Raw genomic sequence first — 26099 nt, forward strand, 5'->3', positions numbered from 1 at the left:
ATCTGCCTGAACTAATATTAGTGATAAAAACCTGCTAGCATTTATACATAAGCTTGGCACGATTGATATATGTCTAGCTGTTTGTTATCATCATCCTCTATTTCATCAGGCTAAAGAGGTACAGGACCAAGGAGCCAATATCCAGCTGAGGTCTAACAACAAGGGTCACTCTACAAAAAAAATCTATAACGTTGCCATAGAAACTCACTTGCGCTCTGCGTAACCATGACAACACTGCTTCTTCCTCATCAAGAGACTCTTTTGGCAATGTCCAATCATCACCATGTCAAATTTTCAATAGTTACAGTACCTTGAGCAGATAACGTCTTTAAAAAGCCTCTACATCTGTGACTAGTTTCAGAGAGAGAAATAACAAAACCGTTTCCAAAATTAAATCATTGAAGTAAAATTGCATCCTATCGCTTATTTTTTATGGCACAACAGGAGCTATTGCAAGGTGGAAGACAGACTGTAAGCAATGGAAGCAAAAATCCCAAACGATGCAGCGCTTTAAAATTCTGTCAAGTGAAACGGAGCTACATGTAAGCTTCAGTTCTCGAGATGCCACTGGGACAGAGGAGCTATGGCTGCAAGTTAAATTCAAAGCATGTATGGGAATTTATGGGCAAAGCGCTTCAAGATGAAGGTTTTGATGTTTTTTTTTGTTTTCCTTTAAATGATATGGCCTTAGCCTACTGTTTCAGGAAGGGTGATTGAGAGAAGACTGCTGTTTTTTTGCAACCTGCAAGAGCAACCCACATTTAAAAAGCTCTGATGTTCTAGGCTGTTACATATTTCATTATTATCTCTCACGCATTTAATCTAAGGAAGGTTTAAACAAGCACGGTCCTGTAAATGGCTGAGAGCAAAATGCTTTGGAATCAGATATTCTTTGTGCGACTACTACTTAATTTTCTCCTTCCTTAATTAATTGTCTCTATATTAGCACAAGGCTAATCTGCAGCAGTCTTACTACACAATCTCTAAAAACATCAATGTTAATGAGTCCTAAAAGCTTTTGCGCCAAGTGTGCAGACGCTTCCTAGAATCTGCTAGAAGTAACCCCAAGCAAACTTTCCCTGGATCTTCTTTTTCCTGTTAGTTTTTAACCATGCATACACATGAAGAATTACCACTACAACAATTACCATTTTTGTCTTAAAAAAAAAAAGAAAATATTTTTACCTAGAGATTTTCTAGGTGCTTAAACCTGATAGTCTTATGTTTCTTATACAGAAATCGTAAGACCAATGAGTAACAGAAGACTATTTACTAAAGTTCCCTACAGTGCAACTACAATGCATGTTGCAAATGACACGCAACCCTTTAAGACAGCGAGATCAACCTCATTTCAAGCAAGGAGCCAATCAAAAAATAAGAAAAATTAACCAGCTTCTCTCAATAATAAGAGAATCTGTGGCAGCCAGGAATAAAAGCCAGGAGCTCCGTTTTCCCGGTGGTTTGAACACAGAATCAGACAAACATGGAATTTCCTCACTGTCTTTAAAGGCAACCTGATTTTTCCTTGAGGATCACATGAGATGCAGTTGTTCAGCTATGATACTATTTAAAAGCACAGTAATACCTTCAAGTCTTTATGAACAGGAAAAGCTATGTTTTCTCACACTATCAAATGAGTATTATTCAGCACACAAAACAGGCGAGTTACACAGCTACTGCAGTTCTAGAGTGTGGACTACATGGAAAAATAGAAAAAAGCATTCTCACCGATGCAATTTGCCACCGTAGAAGGGCTTGGTGTGAAAGTTAATACTGGCAGAATACCCAGTCTTCGCACAGTTAATGTTGACTTTTCCTCCCAGTTCTACCCAGGGAACAGTTAAAATTGACCGAGCGTATGCACAGGGCAGAGAGAACGTGTATTCTTCCCCATGTTCCAGGAGACTTAAGAGACCTGTGTGAAGAAATACAAGAATCCCTAAAATCAGCACCACTTTAGAAAAGACTAAACAAGTTACTGAAACAGATAGTCAATACTACATCTGACTACTTTTCCTCATAGCCCCTCACACACACAAAAACCACCCCCAAAAAAACAACCATGAAATTGAAATTTATTACAGATTCTAGATACAAACATTTTCCTGACATTACTAACCTGAGTAACATGCATTTATGTTTCTTTTGGGAAAAGACATTCATCCTAATAATATTGCTCCATAAAGTACGACATTGTGCTGTGCAACGTACTTTTCAGTAGTATGTTAAAGGGCTGGTCGCTCTCTTATTGATGGTTCTGGAGCATGGCAACACAAGACTTACGCAAGGGAAATAACAAATGAATACCCTGAACTGCAGATCCTGAGGAAGACTAATACTCCTGTCCTGTTTTCCCTCCCTATAATGCATCCTACCCTATCTGAAGGCAGGTAGCAGAGACAATCCTCCCTACTGCACCTCTCTGCCAAGATAAACCCAACTCTCTCCTGACAGCAGCTTTTGCAATAAATGTCAAGAATCTCATAAAACCCAAGAATTTTCTTTGGCTTTTAAGACGTGTGGGTTTGTTTTATTCCTATTAAAAAAACCCCAACCAACCAAACACAAGATCTGCCTCTTGCCATTATACGAACATAGCATGACAACTGACGGCTACGTACATTGACCCGTGCCTCTCTGGCCTGTTACCACTCTGCATCTGACTTAAGTAGGAAAAACATAAGAAATTCTGAAAAGTTATGACATGAGTTGAGAAATGCCCTAGAGGAGATATTAACTTCAGAAATTACCTGGTTCAGCCAAAGCATCGAGATGTGCCTTCCACATCCCCTGCCATGCTCATTCCCCTGTCACGTAGGCAGCTGGCATGCAAGTGCCTGGAATCCCCAGTTACTGGGCAATACACACAGGGGACACAGAATGGGAGGTGCTGTCGCATCTCTTGCAGTACATACTAGTGCTAAAGGGAAACTACAGTTTAAGGGCAGTTACCCTTCTCTATCCCTAAAGGATCCAATTTCTGTAGTTAAAATTAAAACTTGCATAGTAAGATACACAAGTGCAATATATGCAAATTGAACACTTCTATTTAATAAATGTCTGGTGCAAATTAGTTTGTCCAATGCTTGTAAACTGATATTTGTGAATGTTTCCAATTACAGTAACTGCCCTCTGGTTTAAAAGTCAAAATTTTATTTCCAAATATAATCCTGATTTTCGGTAAAGCATAAACCTATGAAAACTTGCTGTTTATAACGAGGACTTGTAGTATCTTCTGTATTTTGTAATACAGTACAAAACGGTAAAGTAAGAAATCACTGAACATTACACACTAAGGTTTACAGATCACAGAGATTAGAGGAAAAACAAAAGTATGTAAAAAAAAAAAATCTGAAAACCCAAAATAGTAGCTGACAACTCTGCAAGCAAATTTTTTTGAAAAGTCTTTGAAACAAAGCTACTGAGCAGTATTCATCTCTATTTCTGCCAGAGGCGTACAACATCAAATTTCCTCTCAAACTAATATTTTAACAACTTTCTAAAATGAATAAAGGACAGAAGTTACACTTACCCTCACCAACCATTGTCACTCCTATTGACATTCCTAAGAATTTACTTTTTGTCCAGACGTGGGCATTGACACACATCTTTCTCTCTACACATTCAGCGTAAAACCCTGAGACAGGAGGATGGTGGGACACTTGCTCGGCTACAAATTTTACTGTATAGTAGTCCAGCTCTGTTTGACCTTCCAGATCTTTAGACAAAGTTACTTGCTCTGAGGGGGAGTGAGCAGAGAAGTTACTGCCAGCATCGGTGGCTACGTCGCTCTTCGGCATCCTCCAGGAGCAGTGAAATGTTTCCCCAATGATTGGATTGTATGGTTTCTTTGCAATAGCTCCTTTGCGACCTTCATGAAATGAAGTGAGATAATACTCAACAAAGCGGATCATCCTCTCCTCGGGGGTGGTGCCATTTGTGATAGCAATGAAGAGATCTGGGTGGGACATGAAGTCCGCATACATCTCCAACAATGATCGTTTCTCTAAAATAAAAGTGGGAAGAACCACCTGAAATAAAAGAAAACCCAGAAAGCTCTAGTAAGTGAAACAGACAGGCATTTTGATAAGGGAAGTTCTCAGGTGGAAGATTCTGTCCTGTTTTGGACACCACACTTTCAGACTGAACTTTCTTGTCCCTCTTCTAAGATGTGAGCAAAATACAGAGATCAGAGGTCCCAGAAAAGCAATTTACACAGAGAAAAAAGCCCAATTACTGTTATTAGGACTAAAGAGGTTGAAAGGGACTGAGCATCCCTCAAAAAATATAAAAGAGCTGCAAGGAGATAACATGTTCCACATGTCTGTGGAGGAGAAAACAAGCAGGAAGGAGTTCAAACTATAGCAAGGAAGTTTCAGAGCAGAGGTTAGGAAAGGTTGTGTCTAACGGAGAGAAAAGCAGGCAAGCTATGCCAGTGCTTGACAGCCTGCAGCGTCTCTCTCACCACAGCAATTAGGACAAGCATTCTTGAGAAATAATACAGTACAGGTTGATCCTGTACCTCTGAGCAGAGGACCTTATACTTTCCCAGTTATGTTCACTACTATAAAAAACAGCAGTCCTGTCCTTTGCTGGGCCAAGAGCAAGACTGTAGAGTAAGAGGCTGTGGCTATCATCAGTCTCTTCCTTCCCTGTAGTGGCAGCTAACCTCATGTAACTAATTCTGTTGTAAAGAGCAACACAGCATGTGTCAACCAAGAGATCCAGACAGTCCATTTAAATCAGCTGCATTGAAAGAGGTAGAGCACAGACATAAGACTCCCAACAGATACACAAGTTAAGCTGAATACACTTGCCATGTTGTTGCAACACTAACCTGGAATATTAAAGTTGCTTTTCACTTCAGTACCCTGATATTTAAGTTAAATGTGATTCTAACAACTTCATTACCTGTTCTGAAGTCAGGCTTGTCACATTTCAATGTTTTACCTGCTCTGAACTACAGACAGTTCTACACACACAGCCAAAAATCACTACTGGGAGACAGAGCTGGCAATTTGTTCCAACTAAGAGAAATAGATAGACCAAATCCAATCTTCAATGTAAGTAAAATAATGACTTAATGAATTCCTGATTAAGCAGCAGGGGGTTAAGTTTGGCCCACAGGCAGCAGGGCCTGTTCATACCACCTTTTTTTTTTTTCCCCCCTGAATTGTGAAATGTAAGCTCCACAATACAAGTGTTTCTAGTAGCCAAGTAGCTAGTGCTCAAAAAACATAGCCTGAAAAAAAAAAAATTATAATCTATAACTGCAAGACAGACAGTGTTTTCATCATTCCATGCCACTGTAAAATTGACTTTTTCTTTAAAAGTGTCTAGTGCTTATGGTAAGAAGTCTTTGCAGGAGTGAACGCAACATAAGCTGGTAGCAAGCCCAGTTTCCCCAGAGTTGCTGCCCAAGTTGTCTAGTAGCAACTGAGCATTAATTTTTCAAAGATGCTTGCTTTCGAGATCTGCACTGAAGTGTCAAACCCACTTCTCTCCAGTATAACTTTGTTCCAGCTTACTATAACTGTGAGCAAACACAGAAATGAGAATAGGACAGAGAGGCATAAACAGACATCTAAGGGGATAATGGGGAACCAAAAGAAAACTTTTTTTCAGAAGCAGCATGAATACAGGTGTAGGGTTATGCGAGTTGTGTGTAAAAGCATTATCAAGTGAGGAAAGAGATTATGGAAGGACAGCAGAAAGACAAAAATATGAGAAGGCTGTAGAAAACAGCATGGAAAGAGTAAGGTGCAAACACAGGAAAGAAAACAGGCCCTTACAGGAAAGCCAACAAAACCACAGTAGAAAACACAAAGAGAACATAATAGAAAAGATATGGCCAGTTGCATTAAAGAAAATCCACTCCCTCAGCATGTTTCACTTAAAACCTGCGACATCAGATCTTGGGACCTGAAGTTGCTACAGGCCGCAATTTCATATTCAACTCAATATTGTTCAATACGGGAGTTGAGTTTAAAACGGCACTTCACTTTTACTGCAGCCAGTCTTCACACTTCAATTACTTACTCTTGTTAAGTCCATGCCAAGTTTCAGCTGAGACAAGAGATGCAAGATAACACTGCGCTGTTCTTCTACTGCTCCTAGATCATCTTCTTTGTCGTCACAGATATCCTCCAGCTCCTCATCTGGATTTATTTCTTCAGGTTCCTGGGATAAGAGCCATAAACATCAGCTCAAAGATGGCCAGGCAATATCCAAAAAGGACTTCATGTTGTATTTAACTGTCCACATATGAAAAAAAGACTGAACAAACCCCTGCAAAGAGCCACACAATGGAATCTACCCCCAAGATAAACAACAGTTGAAGAATTTAAAGGGACGTTAAGATAACTCAGTGCAGATTTCATCTAGAGGATTCAGGCTAAGATTTCTCACCATCTCTCACACAGGTCAGGGGAGAAAAAAAAAAAAGCTTAAAAGCAAATATGACCTATTTTCCTGTAAGTTTTCTGAGCTAACAGAATGGCAACCATCTAACGCATCACAGAAACAGTGAAGCAGATGCTAGCAGAAATTCCAACCACCTCAGTAACACCCCTCCACCTCCACACTCCTTCAGGCTTCCCAGCGTTGCCATCATTACTCCAAAGGCTGTAGCACATGGTAGTCACTTGCTTACCCTCGTGCTCGAGGACAAGCAATTAACATATCTACAGGCTAGTCTTCACAAGCATTGTCAATGTTCCTGCTAGTGCCCATACATAACAGTAAAGGAAAAAGGAACTTGGAGTAGTTTCATAAAAACAACAACAAAAAAAGCCACACATACACACACTACACATGCTGGTTGCCTCTTAGCATAACTAAAGCACCCAGACAGACTAGCAGGAATTATATTAACACCGTTTTAACAAACACCACCTTGCAATCACCATTTTAACAACCACCATCCCGCAAGCAGAAAGTCAAACGCTTCAGGCAGAAGGGACGGTGGTATTCCTAGGGCTCGGAGCAGCATCCTCCAGGGGCAAACAGCTGGAGGGAGGCAGATGCAGAGGGCAGAGGCACCGAATGCCACAGGAGGGCAGCAACATGCGCCTGCCTAAGCAAAGCCCCTTGTCCTGGACCAGCTGCCCTAGCTCAAGACAAATTTGTGAACACTCAGCCGCCAAACACAGGGGGCCAAGCCCTCACACAGAGCTCAAACCCTGATGAAAACTGCAGTACCACACAGGTGACTCCTTTCCAAGGATGCTATGCTGTTCTGCTGTCATAAATAAGGGAGCTGAAAAATCTAGGGGGAGTGATAAGACTAGTCATATCCCAAAAACAGACAGTGATATACGTTAAGCACTTGAACTGTACCTCCCTTAATTCCTTCCTTCTTCTAATAATTAAGAGATTTATTTGAAAGCTTCTGGTTTCTTTCATTTTTTTCTTTTTTTAAACTTAAAAACTGAGCAACTACTCAGATCCATTTAAAAAAAAATCTATAAACTGTAGCAACTGAAAAAAACCTTTTCCATTTCGATTTTGCTGTAAGATAGCACAGCGCTGTTGCAGAGACATACAACAGCACGTTATCTTTTCACAATGATACAGTCTCATCCAAACAACTGTGTGAAACCAACTAGTATAAAAAGAATGTAATTATGATTTTCCAGCTTAGTTAGGAAAACATGTTCTTTATCATAATCCCTGCTGGTTTCTTACTTTAGTATTTTGCACTTCGAATCAATTTTGACAGTTATAATGATACAGATTGCAGCTGTATTTCAAATACGTTAAGCCATCCTGAAGTCAAGTGATGAGAGTTGCTCAGATTAAGAAAAACAGACACAGCAACAGCTAGAAAAGAATAGACGGGGAGATTTAATAGCTGGAGACCGGCAATTTTATGTCTCATCTACTTAGGCAGCACTTCTTGGGCCCATTTTGCAAGTGTCATGAATTCCGGTTAGGTTTTTTTGCACTTCAATTTCCAGTCATTTTAGATCAAAATGCAAGGGAATACTGCAACAACACTTTGCATTACCGTCCCAGTTGGTTCCCTCCACTTGACAGCTACTTACAGAAAGCATCAAAAATTTATTGAAAAAGCAAGGTAGAAAGTTTCATTATCTGCAAGTGCACTCGCTCGTTCTCCAACACAGCTAACCAAAAAGTGTGAGAAGAACTGTCATGAAATCATTTTCACATAATACAATTGAAACATTTACAGATATTCCTCAAAATAATTCCCCGCAGAAATGGGATGTTCACATTACCTTACCCTTGTTAGCTGGCAGGGCTCTGCAATGGACTGCTCTTCTCTGACAGATGCTGGCTTGTTTATCTCTGCTGGGAAATTCTGAGCCGCTCCATTTTTGAAGTGGTTTGCCAGAGAGATCTTCGGTTCCAACCAACTGATAGTTGTTCCTGAAGCAAAAGAAAGTTTGCGCTGAAACTTGCTCATCCTCTGGAAGGTCAGTGAATAGCAGTTTTTACAAAAGAGCTATTTTTTAAGGAATAAGCTGAAAGCAGCCAATTCCTCCTGCAGCCAATCTCTTCAGCAGCCACTAAACAAAGGTGGTGCAATGAGACACCACCTTCAGTGATCATTAGCACAAACACTGCGATTGGCGAGCTGTAATACATGCAACTTGGACTGGAGAAACTAGTTGGTGTCATGAAAGGTGTAATCAGACACTACAGGAAGAAACCAGTATCACGGGAATGTTAAGTAACCCTTACAATTTTCTTTAACCTGTACCAAAAAAAAAAAAAAAAAAAAGAGCCCACCACTTATCAGCTTCTCAAACCCAGGTAAAGCAGAAAAAGTTTTGTTGCCAGTGTTTTCGCTGGAGAGCGTACTTGTCTTTTCTCTGCTGCAAAGAAGGCAAACACACACTGCTGAATAAATAATAATTCCTCAAAGAAAAAAAACGCTGCAGGGCTTGGAAAGCTATTACCCACTCAATGATTCCAGCATCTCTAGTTACTCCAAGCTAATTTATCAGAACGGATCGGGTTCCTCATTAATAATACAAATGTTCCATTCTTTTTCAAAGGCTAATAAATGTACAGGTGACGCCAATCAGTTTTTACTGAAGAATACACAAACTGACAAACCACCTTGGCTGGGTTGCAAACACAGAAATTATTAGGGAGTCTGAATTTCTACCACCACACAGCGGTTTCCTACACCGAGGCGGCTCTTGTCTCTTCCTATATGATACACTACCCTTTATTTCCAGACATCTGTCACCTGGAACTAGGTCATGTCCTCAGCCGCAACAGGCAGAGTAAGCTTAATCCAGATAAACAGCAGCATTTCCACCAGGAAAATACTGGGGCAGGAAAAAAGTCCAGCCTTACTAATGGGACCAGACAATTTTTTCCCCAGCAAGACAGTTTATTTTCATCGAGTCTATTACTCATTAATCCATCACATAGTGAGAAATGAGAATCCCTGAGCAGTTTAAGCTATTTAAACAGAAGTTTCAAAGAATCAAAAAATAAGATGCTCAGAATGTCACTGTCACACTTAACTTTTTGAAAAGGTTTTACTCATCTTTCAAACCTCTTCAGGAACAGTACCTGCTTTCTGAGCTGTAACTTTCAACACAATAATCTCTAATTGCATGTTCTAGGCTGCTTTTAATCCACACTCACTGCCTCTATATTAGCTTGAATTTAACAAGTAGTCTCCCTTTTATACTTCCTGTCAGCTACTTCTAAAACAGCCTTATTTATTATTAAGTTCTGTTTAATTTTTGCTGTTAAATTCTAGGAGGTTTTTTAAAGTGATTTGAGCTACCAGTTGTGCTTTAATAGTCGTGAGTGGACAGGATACCACATCAATACTTCTCTTCAGCTGGAAGATCATATCCAAATCTGCTCTCGACTATTTCAGGCAGCACAAACTATTCTCTTTACTTGTGATCTCCTCCTCCCTCCCTAAAAGTCTTCACCCGTTTTTTTAAACAGTTATCAGCACTTCCCCTCCGCTACAACACAGACCTCTCAGAGCCTATAGTCTTCACTTTCAACATTTTTCCTCCAGAGTTGCAAATTGTTGTTGCAATTCACCTTTATGATAATGAAATACTTTTTTTTTTTTAATTCAGTACATTATTTCACCACGTTTAACTTCTCCTAAATTCAAGTCAATAGCTGCAACTTTCCTGTTCATCTTTAAGTCTGTGATTTACAGTATACCTTGATGCAGTTGGGGCAGTATTTTCACTCTTCTGGGTTTTTTTTTCTTTGAACAATTTATAGCAAACTGGCACTCTTACATAATTTCTAATCCTTGTTTTTTTAAACCTGACAAGCACTTGCTCAACACATTCTTTGCAGTCAAGTGCCACTTTACCAGGCCTGAAAATAAATTTAAACATGAAGTGGAAAAAAGTATGTTCTGTTAGACAAGTCTCCTCTTCATCATCACTTCTTGCGGCATCTCACTCGTAGCTAGCTGAAGTATGCTGACCTGCCTTTGTGATGCTAAGAAGATTAAATAGTCCTTGTATACATTTTATTAGATAGAACAGCCTGTGTTCAAGATTTTTTTCCCCAAATCTTTTTCTATTTTCCTACACATAAATATAGAAGCGCCTCCTGCAGCATTTGAATTAAGCCACAACCCTTTTCCTTTCTATATCAACTTCTGAAGCCTACCAAAAAGACTCCATCAGTTGAACCATAGGAGTAAGTATCCCTCCTAAGTATGGGGGAGAAATCCAAGCTAAATAGACTTAAAAAAAATTCTTCACAATCCTCGAAAAGAACAAATGTATTACGATGTCTCTAGAAAGGCCATGCCAGTGGCAGAGTGAAAGGCTGCAGAAAGGCACACGCATTCTTTTAATGGTCTGTTTTAACTCGGGCCCCTGTAACACATCGTCCAATCTGCTGCTCCTCCCCTCTCCATCCTTCTTTCTACGATATCACCAGAAATCTTCAAGATTTGGACATCTCCAAGCAATGTTTTCAGATTTGGCCATTAACAGGCAGATACCAACTGAATAGCAGTCAAATGAATTGAGCTTTTTCCCCGCATAGTTTAAAAATTAAAAAAAACCCAAACAAATAAACAAACAAAAAAAACACACAAAAACACTCATCAAAAAAAAACCCCGATCTTCTTCATAAGTTATTACAGTGGTGGTCATTGGGCCCTACTTATTTCCCCAGGTACAGTAATGGGTCAAAATAACCCCACCTCAGCAGCACACATGCAAAAATGCCAAAACAAAAAGACTTCTGATGTGCACCTTCCCCAGTTATGCATCAACAGTTAAAAAAATTCACAGGGAATAGGAAGAGTTCTTTCAGTGTGAGTAACTTTGGAGTTCAGACAAAGGTTTGGAGAGGTGCCATGCAGTTTTTCATTTTTAAAAAGAAATTTTTAACTGAAATACAGCAAAACAGTTAATTCATCCTATTCACAGATTCTCTTGTAATGCCTGTGGTGATTTAAAAATCACAAACTATTTTTATATAGTTTTAATACTTTTATACAACACCTTTTTTTTATCTTAGAAGCTGCACTACAGCTCCGAAATAATATGCACTGGCAAAGCAAGTACCACAAATATGATAGGAACATGGGGAAGATAAGGTAAGAGAACAACTTATGAGTGTACTTGGTTACATACTTACCATACCTACCATATCTGTTGTATAAGAGAAGCCTTTGAGAATCCTCAAAAGCTTTTTGCTCACAAAAAGCCACAAAATAAATACATGAAAAAAAAATTACAATAAGATGCAAAAGAATTTACAAACGGGAAAGCACACATTCAGTTCCGTACACTGCACGCAGATTACGTGGAACGATTCTGGTAAGCACCTACTTGCATGACAGCAACCAATTGTGCAGACATAGCGACATGTTTGCCTGCTGTCTGTGAATGCATGTTATTCCACACCCAGTAGCATTGGGGTTTGGGGTTTTTTTTTGTTTGTTTGTTTGTTGGGGGGGTTGGTTGTTTATGAAAAGAGAGTTTTGTTTGTTTGCTTACCTTTAACTTTGCATTTGCTTACAAGACTGTTCTGGCCTCAGAACGGAACGCAACACTTAGCCCACCTTTTAGTCTAAGATGTTAACTCAAAATAAGAATACTGATATATAAACAGTATTAATAACCACCTGTGCAAACATAAAGCTTTGTATTTAATACTTAACTAGAAATGAAAGCTACACATGTGTAAGTGCTTATAATAGGTACTTAGGGTGTAAAAAAAGCATGACATTTGACAGAGCTGTACTGGACACCACATATCCTAGAATCTGCAATCCCATAAAAGTCCCCTTCCACTGTTACTGTTCCTGAGCAGCCAGTTATACCCCAAAGGCAGCCTTCTTGTTGTGGTGCCTCATGTACTTTATTCTGCTGTGAGATGCTCCCAACAATTAAATGTTACATTTATACAGCTGCTGCCAGAGACTTCTTGATAGACTAGAGAAAACAATAAAAATAAAATAAAAAAAACCCCAATATGCACGGCAGTTCTACCCAACACCAGCAAGTCAGACTCTAGAAAAACTCACAAGAAACCAAGCAGCCAGCAGTTTTCTCTACTGTCCTGGTTTCGGGCGCTGCGGCTGTGTGGTGCTCAGTTGCCGACTTCGGTTAAACCACAACACTACCCATGTGAAACTGGATTTACCGCAACAAGGATTTTTGCAAGAAAGAAAGGATTCATATTTGTTACGGGGTTCTGCTCTTTGTGAGCATCTATACCCACCTGCTGGTAAGGATCCCTTTTGCTGCGAAGCATGTTGTAACTGGAGAATATGGAAACAGTCATTTAAGCAGTTCATGGTTGCCATGGAAGTTGCTTTCAGCATTAATAGGTCTTGATCCAAGGACGTAAGGTGACCGGAGACTGGAAGGCATTCTATGCTCCTGATCAAGTCTCTCTGCTGGCCCTCAGCCTGAGACATCATCTGTCAAACAAAACAGTCATTTATCAGGTAAGGGAAGTGTGTTGCGTGGTACGGGTTTAGCTGTGCACACAGAGGATCCCAAATGATTTTATGACCATAATAAAACTAAAAGGTAATAGATTATTTACAGATTATGTACAGTTAACTGTACTTTTTTCCTTGATGCAGCTACTAAAGAGTGGCTGCATGCATGATGAAATTCCCACAGCAATACATGGCACCTTATTAACGAGCAAAAGAATATCAAAGTGACTTCAAAAAAAAAGCAAAGAGGAATTTGAACATGATACTTGCTGTAGTAAATATCAAATGCTTTCACGCTTGGTTGATAGGGACAGCGGGGAAAAACACCCCACATGCTCTGTGTGAGGAGTAATTAAGCTCTGTGCTCTGTACAGCCTGGAAGAGGATCTATGAGGTACTATCTGTAGGTATCAAGATCTTTTTACTCCCTACAAGAAGAATCATAGAATCGTTAAGGTTGGAAAAGACCCTTAAGATCATCAAGTCCAACCATTAACCCAGCACTGCCAAGTCCACCACTAAACCATGTCCCTAAGCACCACATCTACCCGTCTTTTAAATACCTCCAGGGATGGGGACTCAACCACTTCCCTGGGCAGCCTGTTCCAGTGCCTGACAACCCTTTCAATGAAGAAATTTTTCCTACTATCCAACCTAAACTTCCCCTGGCGCAGCTTGAGGCCGTTTCCTCTTGTCCTATCCCTTGTTACTTGGGAGAAGAGACCGACCCCCACCTGGCTACAACCTCCTTTCAGGCAGTTGTAGAGAGCGATAAGGTCTCCCCTCAGCCTCCTCTTCTCCAGGCTAAACAACCCCAGCTCCCTCAGCCGCTCCTAAGACTTGTGCTCCAGACCCTTCACCGGCTTCGTGCCCTTCTCTGGACACGCTCCTGCACCTCCATGTCCTTCTTGGAGTGAGGGGCCCAAAACTGAAGAGATCCAGCACTTTAAAGGAAACGACCTGCATCACTCAGTTTGGCTCAAACCATACAGGATTCTCATTTATTGTCCAACCTGCCACCACACTTAGGATGACTATCTCACCTTGCGGCAGGGGAGAAAAAGAAGCAGGATTTTCCCCTTCATTATGTGTTCAAATTACAGCTTTCCTGGCGGTGTTGTCCCCCTTCTCCCCCAAGCTCCCTTCCTCCGCCCTTCTGACACAGAGCACCCCTACCTCACAGAACCTGCAACAGCACGTTTGCCCGCAAGAGGTACAGCGGCAAAGCACGCCAGCCATCAAGCAGCACGCTGTGGTCTTCCAAAAACCCACGTACTTTCCTCCTTGTACTCACAGAAGCAAAATATTGTCTGATTCTGAACCACAGGGATGAAGGCGAACTTCTATGCATGCTAGTCCCTTTTCTGGGGAGGCACAACAAAAGGCATTAATGTAACTGGATAGCGCTGCTCTGCGATCATTACGTGTTCTGGCAGTTAAGTTAAACATAAGAACAGATGGATTTAGCAGAGCAGAAGAAGAATTTCTTTAAAGAATCTGAGATGCACTCATGCGTTTAACTGCTATGGCACTCCTTAGATTTTTAATTCACCAATCCTAGCAGTATCTTACTGATTTTTTTTTTTTTTTAAAGCACCTTTGCCTGCAAACACTTCCAGGAACTGCTTTTAAGGTTTTATGCAATAAATACTTAGGCAATATGTATTCATCCAAGTTCATGGTATGTGGTATTTGGAACATTTTAGGGCTTGGCTACATAGCATGATATGGTGTGAATTTACAGAGCATTGGCTCTTTGCAAGTGAAGTTAACTGTGCACAGTCAACCTTAGCATGTCCCAAGAGTGACAGGGCAGAAAGTTAGAAAAACAGTTATATAGCCTTGCCTGTGCAAACACATCAGTTGCTATCAGAACATGTGTCTTATTTTCTTTCGGTCATGAACGTGATATAAGTCTTTGTGTGCAAGTTTTTTTCCAATACTTTGAAAAACTCTGCTGGATTAAAAAAAGACATGGATAATTAGTTGACAAATCACCACAACCCTTCTGGTGATCTTCACTCTCAGTAATTTACTATGTGGTAGCACCCAAGCACCTTGTTCCAGGATCAGGCCAGACAACAGGGCAAGTCACGTTATACTGAGCACTGAAGTTCAAACAGGCACATCCTCCCTTTCAAAGAACATGCTTTGAACAGTCCTAAGTTTTTTCTGCTTACATATTCAGATGTCTTAAAAAAAAAAAAAAAATAGTGCCGGGGGAGGAAAAAGCACTGTGATTAAAAACTCAAAATCTATCAGAAGTACGCAGGTTATAGTTCTCACTTTGCAAACACACAGGCACCTGCATTTAGTGCAAGAGTCAGCATTAAGATCCTCTTAGATCTCCTGTTTTGCAAGGTATCCAAGTCAGCAGCGTGACATGTATTCGGCCAAGAACAAGGGGAAGTAGAAAGGAAAGGGACTGACAGAAGAACCAGCTACAGTGCCATTCACAGGAAAATTAAGAGAGATCACCATGCAGCAGATCTTTTGAAAGAGAAGCTGTTCTTCCCACAGCTTCTCAAACTGAATTTACAACTATTCAAGCTGTATTATGCTCAAGTGTAACAGGCATGCACCTGCCCTTTAAGTATTTTAACTATACATAAAAAAAAAAAACTAACACACAAAACTGTAGACATTGTATCTAACAAGCATTTTAGCTTCAAAAAGGTAAGCAAACTAACTTTAACATTCAGAAAAGCTACCATTACTGAGGATTCTTCATTTGAACAGGTCAAAAATTTTTAAGTTGATAAATAATCATCCTGTGTTACCAAACTCAACAACCAAAAGAGAACACGAATTGTTTTCTGTGCTCTTTGCAATGCTAAGAAAAAGTATTCCAGTTCATTTCCCACGAAGTGAGAATCCCAATGAGAGGATGCAAGCCACTGCTTCAGTGCTCCAGCTCACATGCTCTCTGCTTTCCTCCCTCAAATTTTGAACGCCACATTGCCATTTGAAAAGTCAAAAAGTTAAAAAGCCATTTCTGAAACATTACCTCACATAAACAGGATAGCTTCTCAAACACCAAAATACAACAACAGATAAAAGAAAGAAAAACTGCTGAGAGACCTGTAAGCATGAATTCTGTAAATATTAATGCCATGTTCTGCACTGTTGCTGTTTTTGTGCAATAGGTAGGAAAGCGCAAATACCCTTTAAGTATACCATATGCCGTAATTGTTGTACCACACTAGTAAGAAGTTTATCACAAGTAAGTGGTAATCTGATTAATCAAACTGAAAGGCAACTACCTGTATAGCCTCAGTTTTAAAATTTATTTGGAAGAAAAACTTCTCTTTCAGAGGATAAAGCAGATGAACCAGGTCATAAAAAACAGAAGCCACAGGATGCCAGCTGAAGTTTTCCTGGGTACCTGACAGGACTTCACATGTCTTTGCATTAGCACTATAGGAGACTTTACTGTTACTAGTGGATATAACAGGATGGCAGCAGTTACTCTTTTGCAAGAACAGTCTGCTGCGGACAGAGAGATTCACAGATTCTAAGGTCTGAAGAGGCAGTCACCTCATCTAGCTTAGTGAATAATTACGCCACAGCACTTGATTTAAATCAAGGAACAATGACGATGGCAGCATACCATACCAGGGAAAGTATTTTCAATACCCATTTACAGCTTCCCACCAATGAACTTACCACAATGCTCAGCCACATATTTTGAGGTTAATGACGCTCACAATACAGAGCACTCTTCTGTCCCAGTTTGTCCAAGTTCAATTTCTAACTATGCATGCCTTCTAGATCCTTATTTGTTAAATTAAAAAGCCCTCCACTAGAAACTTACCTTTGCCAAGAAATGTATCACACTACGCTAATTACACTGCTAACATTAAAATATTCCTTAATAATATCAACAATACTACTAAGTAACACAGGTTTGTAATTCAGCAACAAATTTTGTTTTAATATTAGCTTTAGATTTGCACGATCTACCCTGTAAATATTCACAAGTTAAATCAACCAGTAGTCAGTGCATTCCGACAGTCAAGATGGAAAGGTAATTACTTCTGTGTTTTTCCAAAACACACTATACCTGAACATGTAGTGAAAAAAGCATACTTCTGAATTGCTCATTTTATTTTACTCTTTTCAATCACATCCATCCCCAGACAATTTGTCCACATGAATTAGCATACCAGAAAGCGGTATTAGTATTCTTAAACATCAATCATGACCAATTTCTCCTTAGTCCTAGGAGATACAAGTACAGCTTAGTCGATTCTTCTATAGCTTGACACGGGAAGAAAACAGTGTACGATATAATAGTATCATAGTATGGGATGTTATACATCCTTAAGGATATTCCCTTGTCACCTGTAGTGCTAGGACTTGCAAGGATGAGAACATGTAAAATTCTACTTTGAGCATCAGGATGTTATTGCGGAGTACAAAAGTCACAGAACATACACCACATACTTCTACAATTAGCCAAGGCAAGTTACTTATCCTCAAGCAGCTATGCAATAATAGCTTCGGACATGGTATTAACAATATATCCAACTAAGAATAGCAGGTTTCTTCACAATCCTACAAGTAATAAGACAACTTATAAGATAATTTAAGGCATACAAACCTCTCTAACATCTACAAGGTGATCTGGCTGCATAATAGGAACTCTTTTTCCAGTTGGCAATCTGTGATGTCCAACATTGAAAAAGGAAACCGCATTTTGACTGGGTCTTCTTTGCACACCAGGAGAGTTGGCACTTCCTTGGGATGCAAGAGAGAAGCTGCGAGATTTCAGAGGAGGGTTGTTCTAGTGAATAAATAAGCATATTGAGAAACATTTACAATTAATTCTTAATAACCTGGAAATATTCTAATTTGAAAGATACAGCAGAACAGTTTAATCCTTGATTTTTTTATAGAGCAAAGACAGATGACAAAGCCCTAATAATGTATTAGTAGCAACTGCTAAATAAATATTTTGCACTATCTGCTGACAGTTGCCCTGTTTTATAGTCTAACTATGAACAATCTGTGAAATGAGCTGATCAATATGCATCATTTCTCTCACTTCACAATTAGTCCTTGATCTGCAACAGTATTAGAAACTGACTCCTCACAGATCCTGCAAGGATAGAGCTCACATTTCGGAGAATGGGATTTCTTTTAGAACTATTCATTGAACTTCTCTCTTACAACAAAGCCAGCTACAATATGTTGATCTTATCTTAAAAGCAAGGTTTTATTCAGGTATCAGCATAGGTGTTACGGTAATCAGGAGGTTCTATAAAGTACACTATATTTGCAATCACCACACGGTTAGCAAATGGAAGCAACAACCCTCAGATAGAGTGTTGAGGACTTGCTTCTCAAACATGGGAATTCATCCTAAATTATTTGTGGGCTGTTGAGTGTTTTTTAAAGGAAAGTTTTATTTAAAGGAAAGCTCCCAAAATGGAAGGGCTTCAATAACACTGAAGACCTGTTTCCTTATCCATTAAAAAAAAAAAATGCAAAACCACTGGAAAATACTGGGCTAATACTCCGATCTTTCAGCTCTGCCTCCTGTTCAAACACCAGCTCACCAGCACCTGCTCACGGGGGACCATTCAGCTCTTCAGAGGCAAACTGACTTCACTTTGTGTCATTCCTAAAGCATATTTCTATTACAAGTCAGCTGTTACTCAGAAAATTATTTCTTGACGTAAGTGTCAAGCCCAACCACAGGCCCTTTTGTAGTATTTGTCTTCGATAACAGGATAGTTGTATTTGGAACTACTTCTACCACCAGCCTAAATTATTTTTGCCCACAAAAATATCAGTCATACGATACCTTTCCAATAGCTTCTGTGTGATGCTGTGTGCATATCTGTAGCCTGCTAACCCAGTGTTGCCGTTCTTTCGCATCAGTAGCTAATAAAAGCAAACCAAAATGATTATGTATACGAAGATGTTTTGAAGTATCAGCAAAAGGCTGCTTAATTCTTTAAAACAGGCAGAAGACCTTAACAGTACAAAGTATTTTTTTCCTAAAACTTGCTCAGCTGACCAGTAATTAGCAATAACATTAAATAAAGTTCAACATAAATGGCATGTGCTTTTTTTTGTTTATTTTGTAACACAGAAATAACTGCAACAAACAAGAACTCCCCTCACACGCATTTTAATCTAACAACATGACACATTTTCGTGGAATTAGAGTAAGGTACCCTGAATTAGATAACGACAGCAAGTCTTCAACGGAAGAAATACTATATTAGCCCAGATTTCCATAGCCTGCAAAATCAGAGAATGGGCTTCCATAACCATCACAAGAAGGCTAACGTATTGAACATTAGGAATAATGTAGTTCTGTGCAAGCATGAACACAGTACTGTTACCTGCAATGATTTAGGAAAAAACTGAATCAGTGCAGTTTAAGGACACTATACGTGAAGGTTAAACCCCATTCTACACATCTTAAGTTCATGGTCTTCTGAAAGTCATCAAACCCAAAGAGTATGGAACCATCCGTAAAGAAGGATGGCTCCTAACTGAAGAGCAGGATGAAAGTTTCACATGTAACTCTTATTGCAGCAGTCTGCCAAACAAGTTCTCTCGCTTTGGCCACACAGCCAAGGCCAGCAGAGCAGCCACACGTGAGGGCCAGGAGTGTCCTCTAGTGGAAGAAACCCCTGCCCAAGAACCTAGGTCCTACCTCTTAGTTTATACTGTTCCCCGCTGGCAGCATTGACTGTAAAGGTGTGAGAGTCTTCATCACTGGGTGAAATTACAGCTCCAGCAAGCTGCAGGGTACCCCTGGGCTTTAGATGTCTTGACTGCTCATTCACAAAGTACTCCAGCAGGCCAGCATCATTGTTTAAAACAAAAAATCTGCAATGATAACAAAGCAAATACACCAAATAAAACCAGCTCATTCTTTTCCTCTTTCTAGGGGGTGGGGAGGCTGGGGGGTAGGGGTGGTGTTACTGGGAGAAGTCAAGACTTTCATTACAAGTTGGCACAGATGGGGTTGGGACTTAAAGACTTGAGTCAGTACAACCCCAAACATATGAATTATGTCCCAACAAGACTGCACAAAAATTAAGTTCTCACCATTTTTTTCTCAGAGACCGGGGATTGCACAACAGAATAGCGTGCCCACAGAAGAGTGCTACTGCAAGATTTTGGGAATCAAAACAATATCCTGAATCTCTAAGGTTTAATAAATCCTTAAACTACATAAATTAAGGGTAAAACAGCCCCAGATACAAAACAGTGAAACTGAAGCAATTCCAGGTTTAAAAGAGATTAAAGTGGACATTATGCTTCAACTATTCAATTGAGTTTAACGATAAGTGTATTGACACAAGTCACTGCATGCCAGCGGTAGCACAGGAATTTGGCCACTGTGGTATGCTAAGGACTTGCCTCTCCAACAACAATTTGGTTGCACTGTGCTGCTCGAGGAACAGCATCAAGCAGGAAGCCTGACCACAGAGTTTCACCTGTCAAAGAAAAGCAAGTTTTTCCAGGGAGACGGACATCCTGGGGAACTAAAGGGAAAAGCTTGCTTGAGTTTGAATTTCAATAAAGAAGTCTTAATTTTTTTAAAAAAAACAATGGCCTGATTTCGCACAAAGCTGAAGACTCAGCAGAAAAAACAAAGACAATATTTTTAAAGGAAAATAAGAAAAAAATTAATGCTGTACATGCTTTTTTACACATACAAGCATAGTTATAAGCCACCAAATGAGTTAACTGCTTCATACTTCCTATGCATTTTTTCTTATTCATGCCTTAATACAAATATTATTCATCTACACATTAGCTTAATCTATATTGAGAAAAGCATAAGACTCCTCCATAAAGTTTGCCTAATAGAAAAAGGGAAATCCAAGTAGTATTAAAAAAAATCTGAAACATTCATTTAGATGCTGCAAAGACCAACATTACTAAAAAGCACCATAAAAGACTTACCGATATTGCCAGCCAGTGACGAGATTAGTATATTTCATTAAGTAGCCACAAATATTTTCCATGTGATCACTATTAAAAAAACAAACAACAAGAGAAAAAAGCAATCAGACAATACCAAACAAATTTTAGATCTTCCCAGCTTTTGATCATCATTATCTCTTCTCAGAAAACAAATTTTTATCTTCATTTTTAGAACGGCACTACCATTTTAATAAAACTACCAACACTTAACAGATTTTCCAGCCTCGTTTCTAAAATAACTTCATAAGAGAGTTTAACCAGATTTATTAAACTCCAAATAATTTCAAGGCATAATTAGTTTCACCGATACTTGAGTTTTATTCAGCGGACACTTCTGGACACATTTGTACTAGTTTCAGGTAATTAAAGACTTAGTATCCATGCTTCCGTTTCCTGCTCCCTCTTCTAAGCAAGCTTTGTATTTTTGGACTCCTTAACAAAATTAACTTTCAGTAGCTTATTAGCAGAAACTTGATCATGGTGACTAACTAAAAACAGTCCGTAGGTACCCCTGCACCAATATAGTTTTATTAGTCTTTAATGTCCAGAACCCTTCCCGACTACACAAACAATCATGCTCTTGAATAGATGTTCTACAGAACACAACATGCGGCTGCAGGTCACATCAAGATATTCTGAAATGTAAAGCAAGAGCCGAAACCTCTCCTCCTCCAGCCTGGCAGGAAAATCAGGTAGTTTCTCTTTTGAAGCCTCAACTTGCAACATCCACCAAAAATGAAAACCCATCACGAGCATTTGGCACAGAGGCTTAATATCACTACAGGCAAAATACATTGCCACTTCTGAAAACCAATTGTCCTAAATAAGGCTTACAACTCTTATGGCTATGAACTAATCATCTTAAAACCACAGTGTGAAAGACTTATTTTATACTGTACATTCCCATAATTCCAGAAATGCCACCTCAATGCCCTCACCCCTTACAGTAGGACATAATCTTACATTGAAGAACACACTCTTGATAGACAATTCAGGTCCAGCATGAGAATCATTCCTATTATTCCAACGAAGAATTGAAACAATGACCCAAATATCAGATACTGACTACTTGCTTTTTAAAAGAAGCTTATATTTAAGCCATCTTATTTAGACTTTAGATTAAAATTTCTGTAGCTTGTAGTATGTTGAAGATTAAATGAAAATTTTTTAAGGTCTGTTGGAGCAGCAGCCTGTCTTGATCATTAAGAGGCTGAAGTACCCCCATATCAGCAAAAGTGGAAATGGGAGGAAAAACGGGACTACTAGAGCCAAGGGACCACCTTCGTTGTTGGATTTTGGTTGCAAACATAGTCAAACCAAGTATTGGGGTAAATTTAAAATAATAGCTGAAGCTGCTGTCTACGCTTCACTAATAAACAGTGTCAGTATCATCAGATTAGTTAGATACCTGACAATTCAATAAATATAAATAAGTTTCATCCTAAAGGAAGTTATTTAGGATGCCACTAATGAAGATAACCTCAGAGTAAATCACTGCCATGTGAATCACTGCCATTCAGTAATACTATCCAAAGAAGAGATGCAGGAACGTACATTTTTGAAGCAAAACCAAGTTGCTGATTTTTAATGTTACATTTAAAAACAAAAATATGTGTTCTAGCTATTACTGCAGCAATCAGTATTGCAGTAATATCCTGCAATGGAGAGCAGCCAGCAGGACTACCTAGGAATTTAATTTCTAATAGCTCATTAAGTGGTACTACAGATAAAAATATAACCAAGAAGAGCAGAGGGTATTCAGGCTGTCATACATTTTAAATGTACAAAAATGCTAAAGGAGACATAACCAAACTCATCCTCTGCAGACGCCTCTCATTTGTTATTATTGGCATACAAGGGAAGTACAGTTTAGACTTGCTCGCTGTCTTAATTTAGCTGAAAATTATGAGATTGCACAGTAATAAAAATGTATGAGCTTGGTTTTTAATCGTCTGAAAAATGTCCCTAGTCACAGCTAATTGTTTTTCAGTTTTAGGGAATGCAAGCTTCACCCTTGCTTTTCAGTTAGACATCACACAGAGCCCTGCACGCTTGGGCTAGAGCTGCTGTATTCTCCCATTAACTAACGTGCCTAAATCACAGGTATGTTTAACAGAACCCAACAAAATGAGAAAACTAACTTCAGACTGCAATGAATACAGCAGGACTATTATGTATGGCCTTGGAAGTCCATTCATCTGACAAGGGGAAATTAAACACTCTTTGATTAAAATCATTTGACAACTTTTTTTGAGTGTGACAGATGAGAGAGCTGATTTTGACAGTCTTTAGAAAAAGGAAAAAGTCACTGTAGAAGGGAATGCAGCCCTTTCAGTGATGTACTTCCACATCGAATGAGCACTTGACTACATTTTGCCTTCATCCGCACGTTCCTCTCCGCTTGGATTTTCACTTTGACTAGACCCACACTTCTCCAAATGCCTCCTTTTCAATAATTCCTACCTCTAGCCTCAGCAGTCCCAAAAGTTGATGGTTTAACTGAAAAACTTTGAAAACAGCCCCCCCCCCCCCCCCCCCCGAGAAGTCTGAGAAAGTGACCGAGGACAAGCAAGGCAGTCCCCTCCAGCACTGTGGACGCTGCCCGTCTGGAAGGAGCATGCTGCAGCAAATGCATGCGAGCACAAGCGCGTGATGTTAAACACGCTGACCAGCTGTGTTCCGGAACCCCTAACTTTACACACAGGGGGTCTCCAAACCCCACCTCTCACATAAAAGAGCTATAGCTCAATGCACAAGGTGAAGTTCAGAAGTACATTTAGCAGGTATCTCCCATTCACAAGCAAAAAGACCTCATCCGCCCGCACAAGATCACAGAAACGTACTAAACACCGATGGCCAAACCTCAGCGCTGCAGAGCCCAACAAGCAGCGGCGGTGGCTGGTGCAGATCCCAAGACACAAAACAGTCAGCTGCGCGGGGGATTCCTTATGGACTAACTTCTGCAACAGGGGAGGAATATAACATGCCGACTGCCAGGGATGAGAGACTGAGCTGCGCCTTGTTTTTTGGTAGATCGGAGAACATTAGAGGAGCCAAAGTTCAAAGAGACGGAGCATGAACAGAGGCCCCTGCTAAATGAGCTGCCTCTTGGACAATATTGATTAAATTATTTTCCTCCTTAATTGTGCTCATGCATCTGCACTAGAACTGCACAAACCCAAAAGACTATATTTAGTTTTCACCCTGCCGAAGGCTGGGCAAACTTTTAGCACCCATGCAAGTAACGGATTAGCCTGCCTGAAGGGTATGCAAAACTTGGCTGATATTTAAAACATTTCCCTTCACAGTATAAGGGCCTAGAGGCAAACAAACACGCAAATAAAGGAGTAAAAGCACAGACCTTACAGGCACTAATCATATTCTCCCAGCACAAATTCCCACACCACGTGGGCCAGGGAATTTTCAACATTTGAACTAAGGCTTATTTTTAAGTAACAATTTTATACACTAAAGAAAAGATTTAAATCCAGTCTGCAAATTGCAATTTACAAAAGGTAGGTCTCACAACGTACACAAACCCGTTAGAGAACTACAGTTAACCTCCTAATCTTCCTCTGGGTAAGCACCAGTACTTTCCTATGAATAGAGAAAAACATTCTCAGTATTATTTATGAACAATAAGGCCATGGAATTGTAACTACAGCATATCTTCAATGATTTTAAGATTAGTGCCTTCACACACTTCAGTAAGAGTTAAACTAAAATATTTGCAGTGTTGTAAGGCAGTTAACATTGTAAAAAGAACCCACAAAACCCCAGTAATATTTCACTAGTATGGAATTAACAGCAAAGCTCTTCAGAGCGCTACAGAAAGCTTTTGAGATGGTAGACTTTGAGAACAAGAGGTTGAGGTTCAGGCACTGGCTCTGCTCACAGATAATGTAAAATATGAGTAAGATCTTCCTTAAGGCCCTTACCAGCATTGTTTCTAATGAAACAACAGTAAAACCTGTTTCAAAGTCACCTGTGTACTTCAGAAACCTCCGCAATTCCCCACATTGGGGTTTTTGACTTCCAGAAAACAGATTTCAGAAGTAAATTTGACACAAAACACTGAGCAACTTATCTCAACATTGACAGTGAGGCCTGGCTGCACCGGGATCCTTCCCAACTTTAAGAATACCTTTGCATTCACGCTGCTGCCTACGTGCATGTACATGTACCTATACGTACGTGTATCTTTTCATAGCCAAGATGCTGTTGTTGCTATTCAAAACACTCACGGCAGTCTCAGATTGTCAAAAGGAACAGCAACAACTCAGCAATGAGTCAACAACCCCTAAAGCCCGTATTTCTGCAGAAATTCACATGTCCTTCTGTGAAAGAATGACAAAAAAATGTTTAAGTGTTGCAACAGACCTGTGACAGCCTTAAAGATGTAAAAAAATTTCATTTTAACTTTTGCTGGACTACTTTAAGTGAGGATACCGTGCAAATCACAATCCAGGAAAAAATTACGCAGGAACTCGTGCTACAACATCTGAACTCCAGCCCAGCACATTTACCACCCCCCAAAATCTGGGTTTTTTTCCCAAAGGCTGAACACCACTGAACTTGGTTGCCCATTTATCACATTTCTGTAGTTTATAAATATAGTGAGATAGACCGAAACTGTCCCTGTAAGCAAATGACTGAAGTCTATGAAAAATTACAAATCAGTTCATATTCTTTCCAGAAAACTATCCCTCCCCAACTTCAAAGATGTTTACCACAAGCCAGATTTCTACATATCTAAGTGTTACTAAAATACAATAGGAATAAAACAGTCACAAAGGATTATTGTTAGTTTATTTAGCCTTTTCTGGTTCTATTTGTCCTTTTCTAGTACGCCTCTTAAGTTGCAGCAGCTGGCGGTGCCTTGTGGGCTGGTCTCCTGTCCTGGGGGAGGAATTAGATAGTGATAGTCAGGCCAAATTCCCCCTGTATCCTGTTTACGTGCAGCACCCGAGTCTTGCGCGCAGATGCTGAGGAACAGCAGTCCCAGAATGACGTCTTTCAGGAGCTTCAGCCAAGACACCCAGGTTCACACCTGAGAAGCGCTGGGCCAACACTTTCTCCAAGAAGAAACGCCGATGCAGAAGGCCTCCCCGCTCTTTCTTCATACCCCTCACACCGCAGCTCTCCCCGAAAGCCCCACACAAACAAATCACCCCTAGCAGTGGCACAATATTACACCCATCTGGAAAGC

At 39.8% G+C, this 26099-nt stretch overlaps 1 protein-coding gene across 1 annotated transcript in view; it reads right to left on the reverse strand.

Annotated features, from left to right (window-relative positions):
* The window catches only part of OSBPL11 (oxysterol binding protein like 11), a 43778-nt gene that overhangs the window by 6135 nt on the left and 11544 nt on the right, over positions 1–26099 (reverse strand). Inside the window, exons 2-10 of the mRNA XM_087730624.1 lie at positions 20870–20938; positions 19608–19783; positions 18744–18823; positions 17538–17720; positions 12709–12910; positions 8246–8391; positions 6040–6180; positions 3533–4031; positions 1729–1915 (exon numbers count right to left, since the gene is read on the reverse strand). Coding sequence (XP_087586750.1) covers positions 1729–1915; positions 3533–4031; positions 6040–6180; positions 8246–8391; positions 12709–12910; positions 17538–17720; positions 18744–18823; positions 19608–19783; positions 20870–20938 — 1683 coding nt within the window. The remainder of the gene's footprint in view (positions 1–1728; positions 1916–3532; positions 4032–6039; positions 6181–8245; positions 8392–12708; positions 12911–17537; positions 17721–18743; positions 18824–19607; positions 19784–20869; positions 20939–26099) is intronic.

This window comes from Nipponia nippon, unplaced genomic scaffold (genome assembly GCF_047370975.1).
Source record: "Nipponia nippon isolate SJK-2023a ecotype South Korea unplaced genomic scaffold, ASM4737097v1 scaffold_5, whole genome shotgun sequence".
Lineage (NCBI taxonomy): Eukaryota > Metazoa > Chordata > Aves > Pelecaniformes > Threskiornithidae > Nipponia > Nipponia nippon.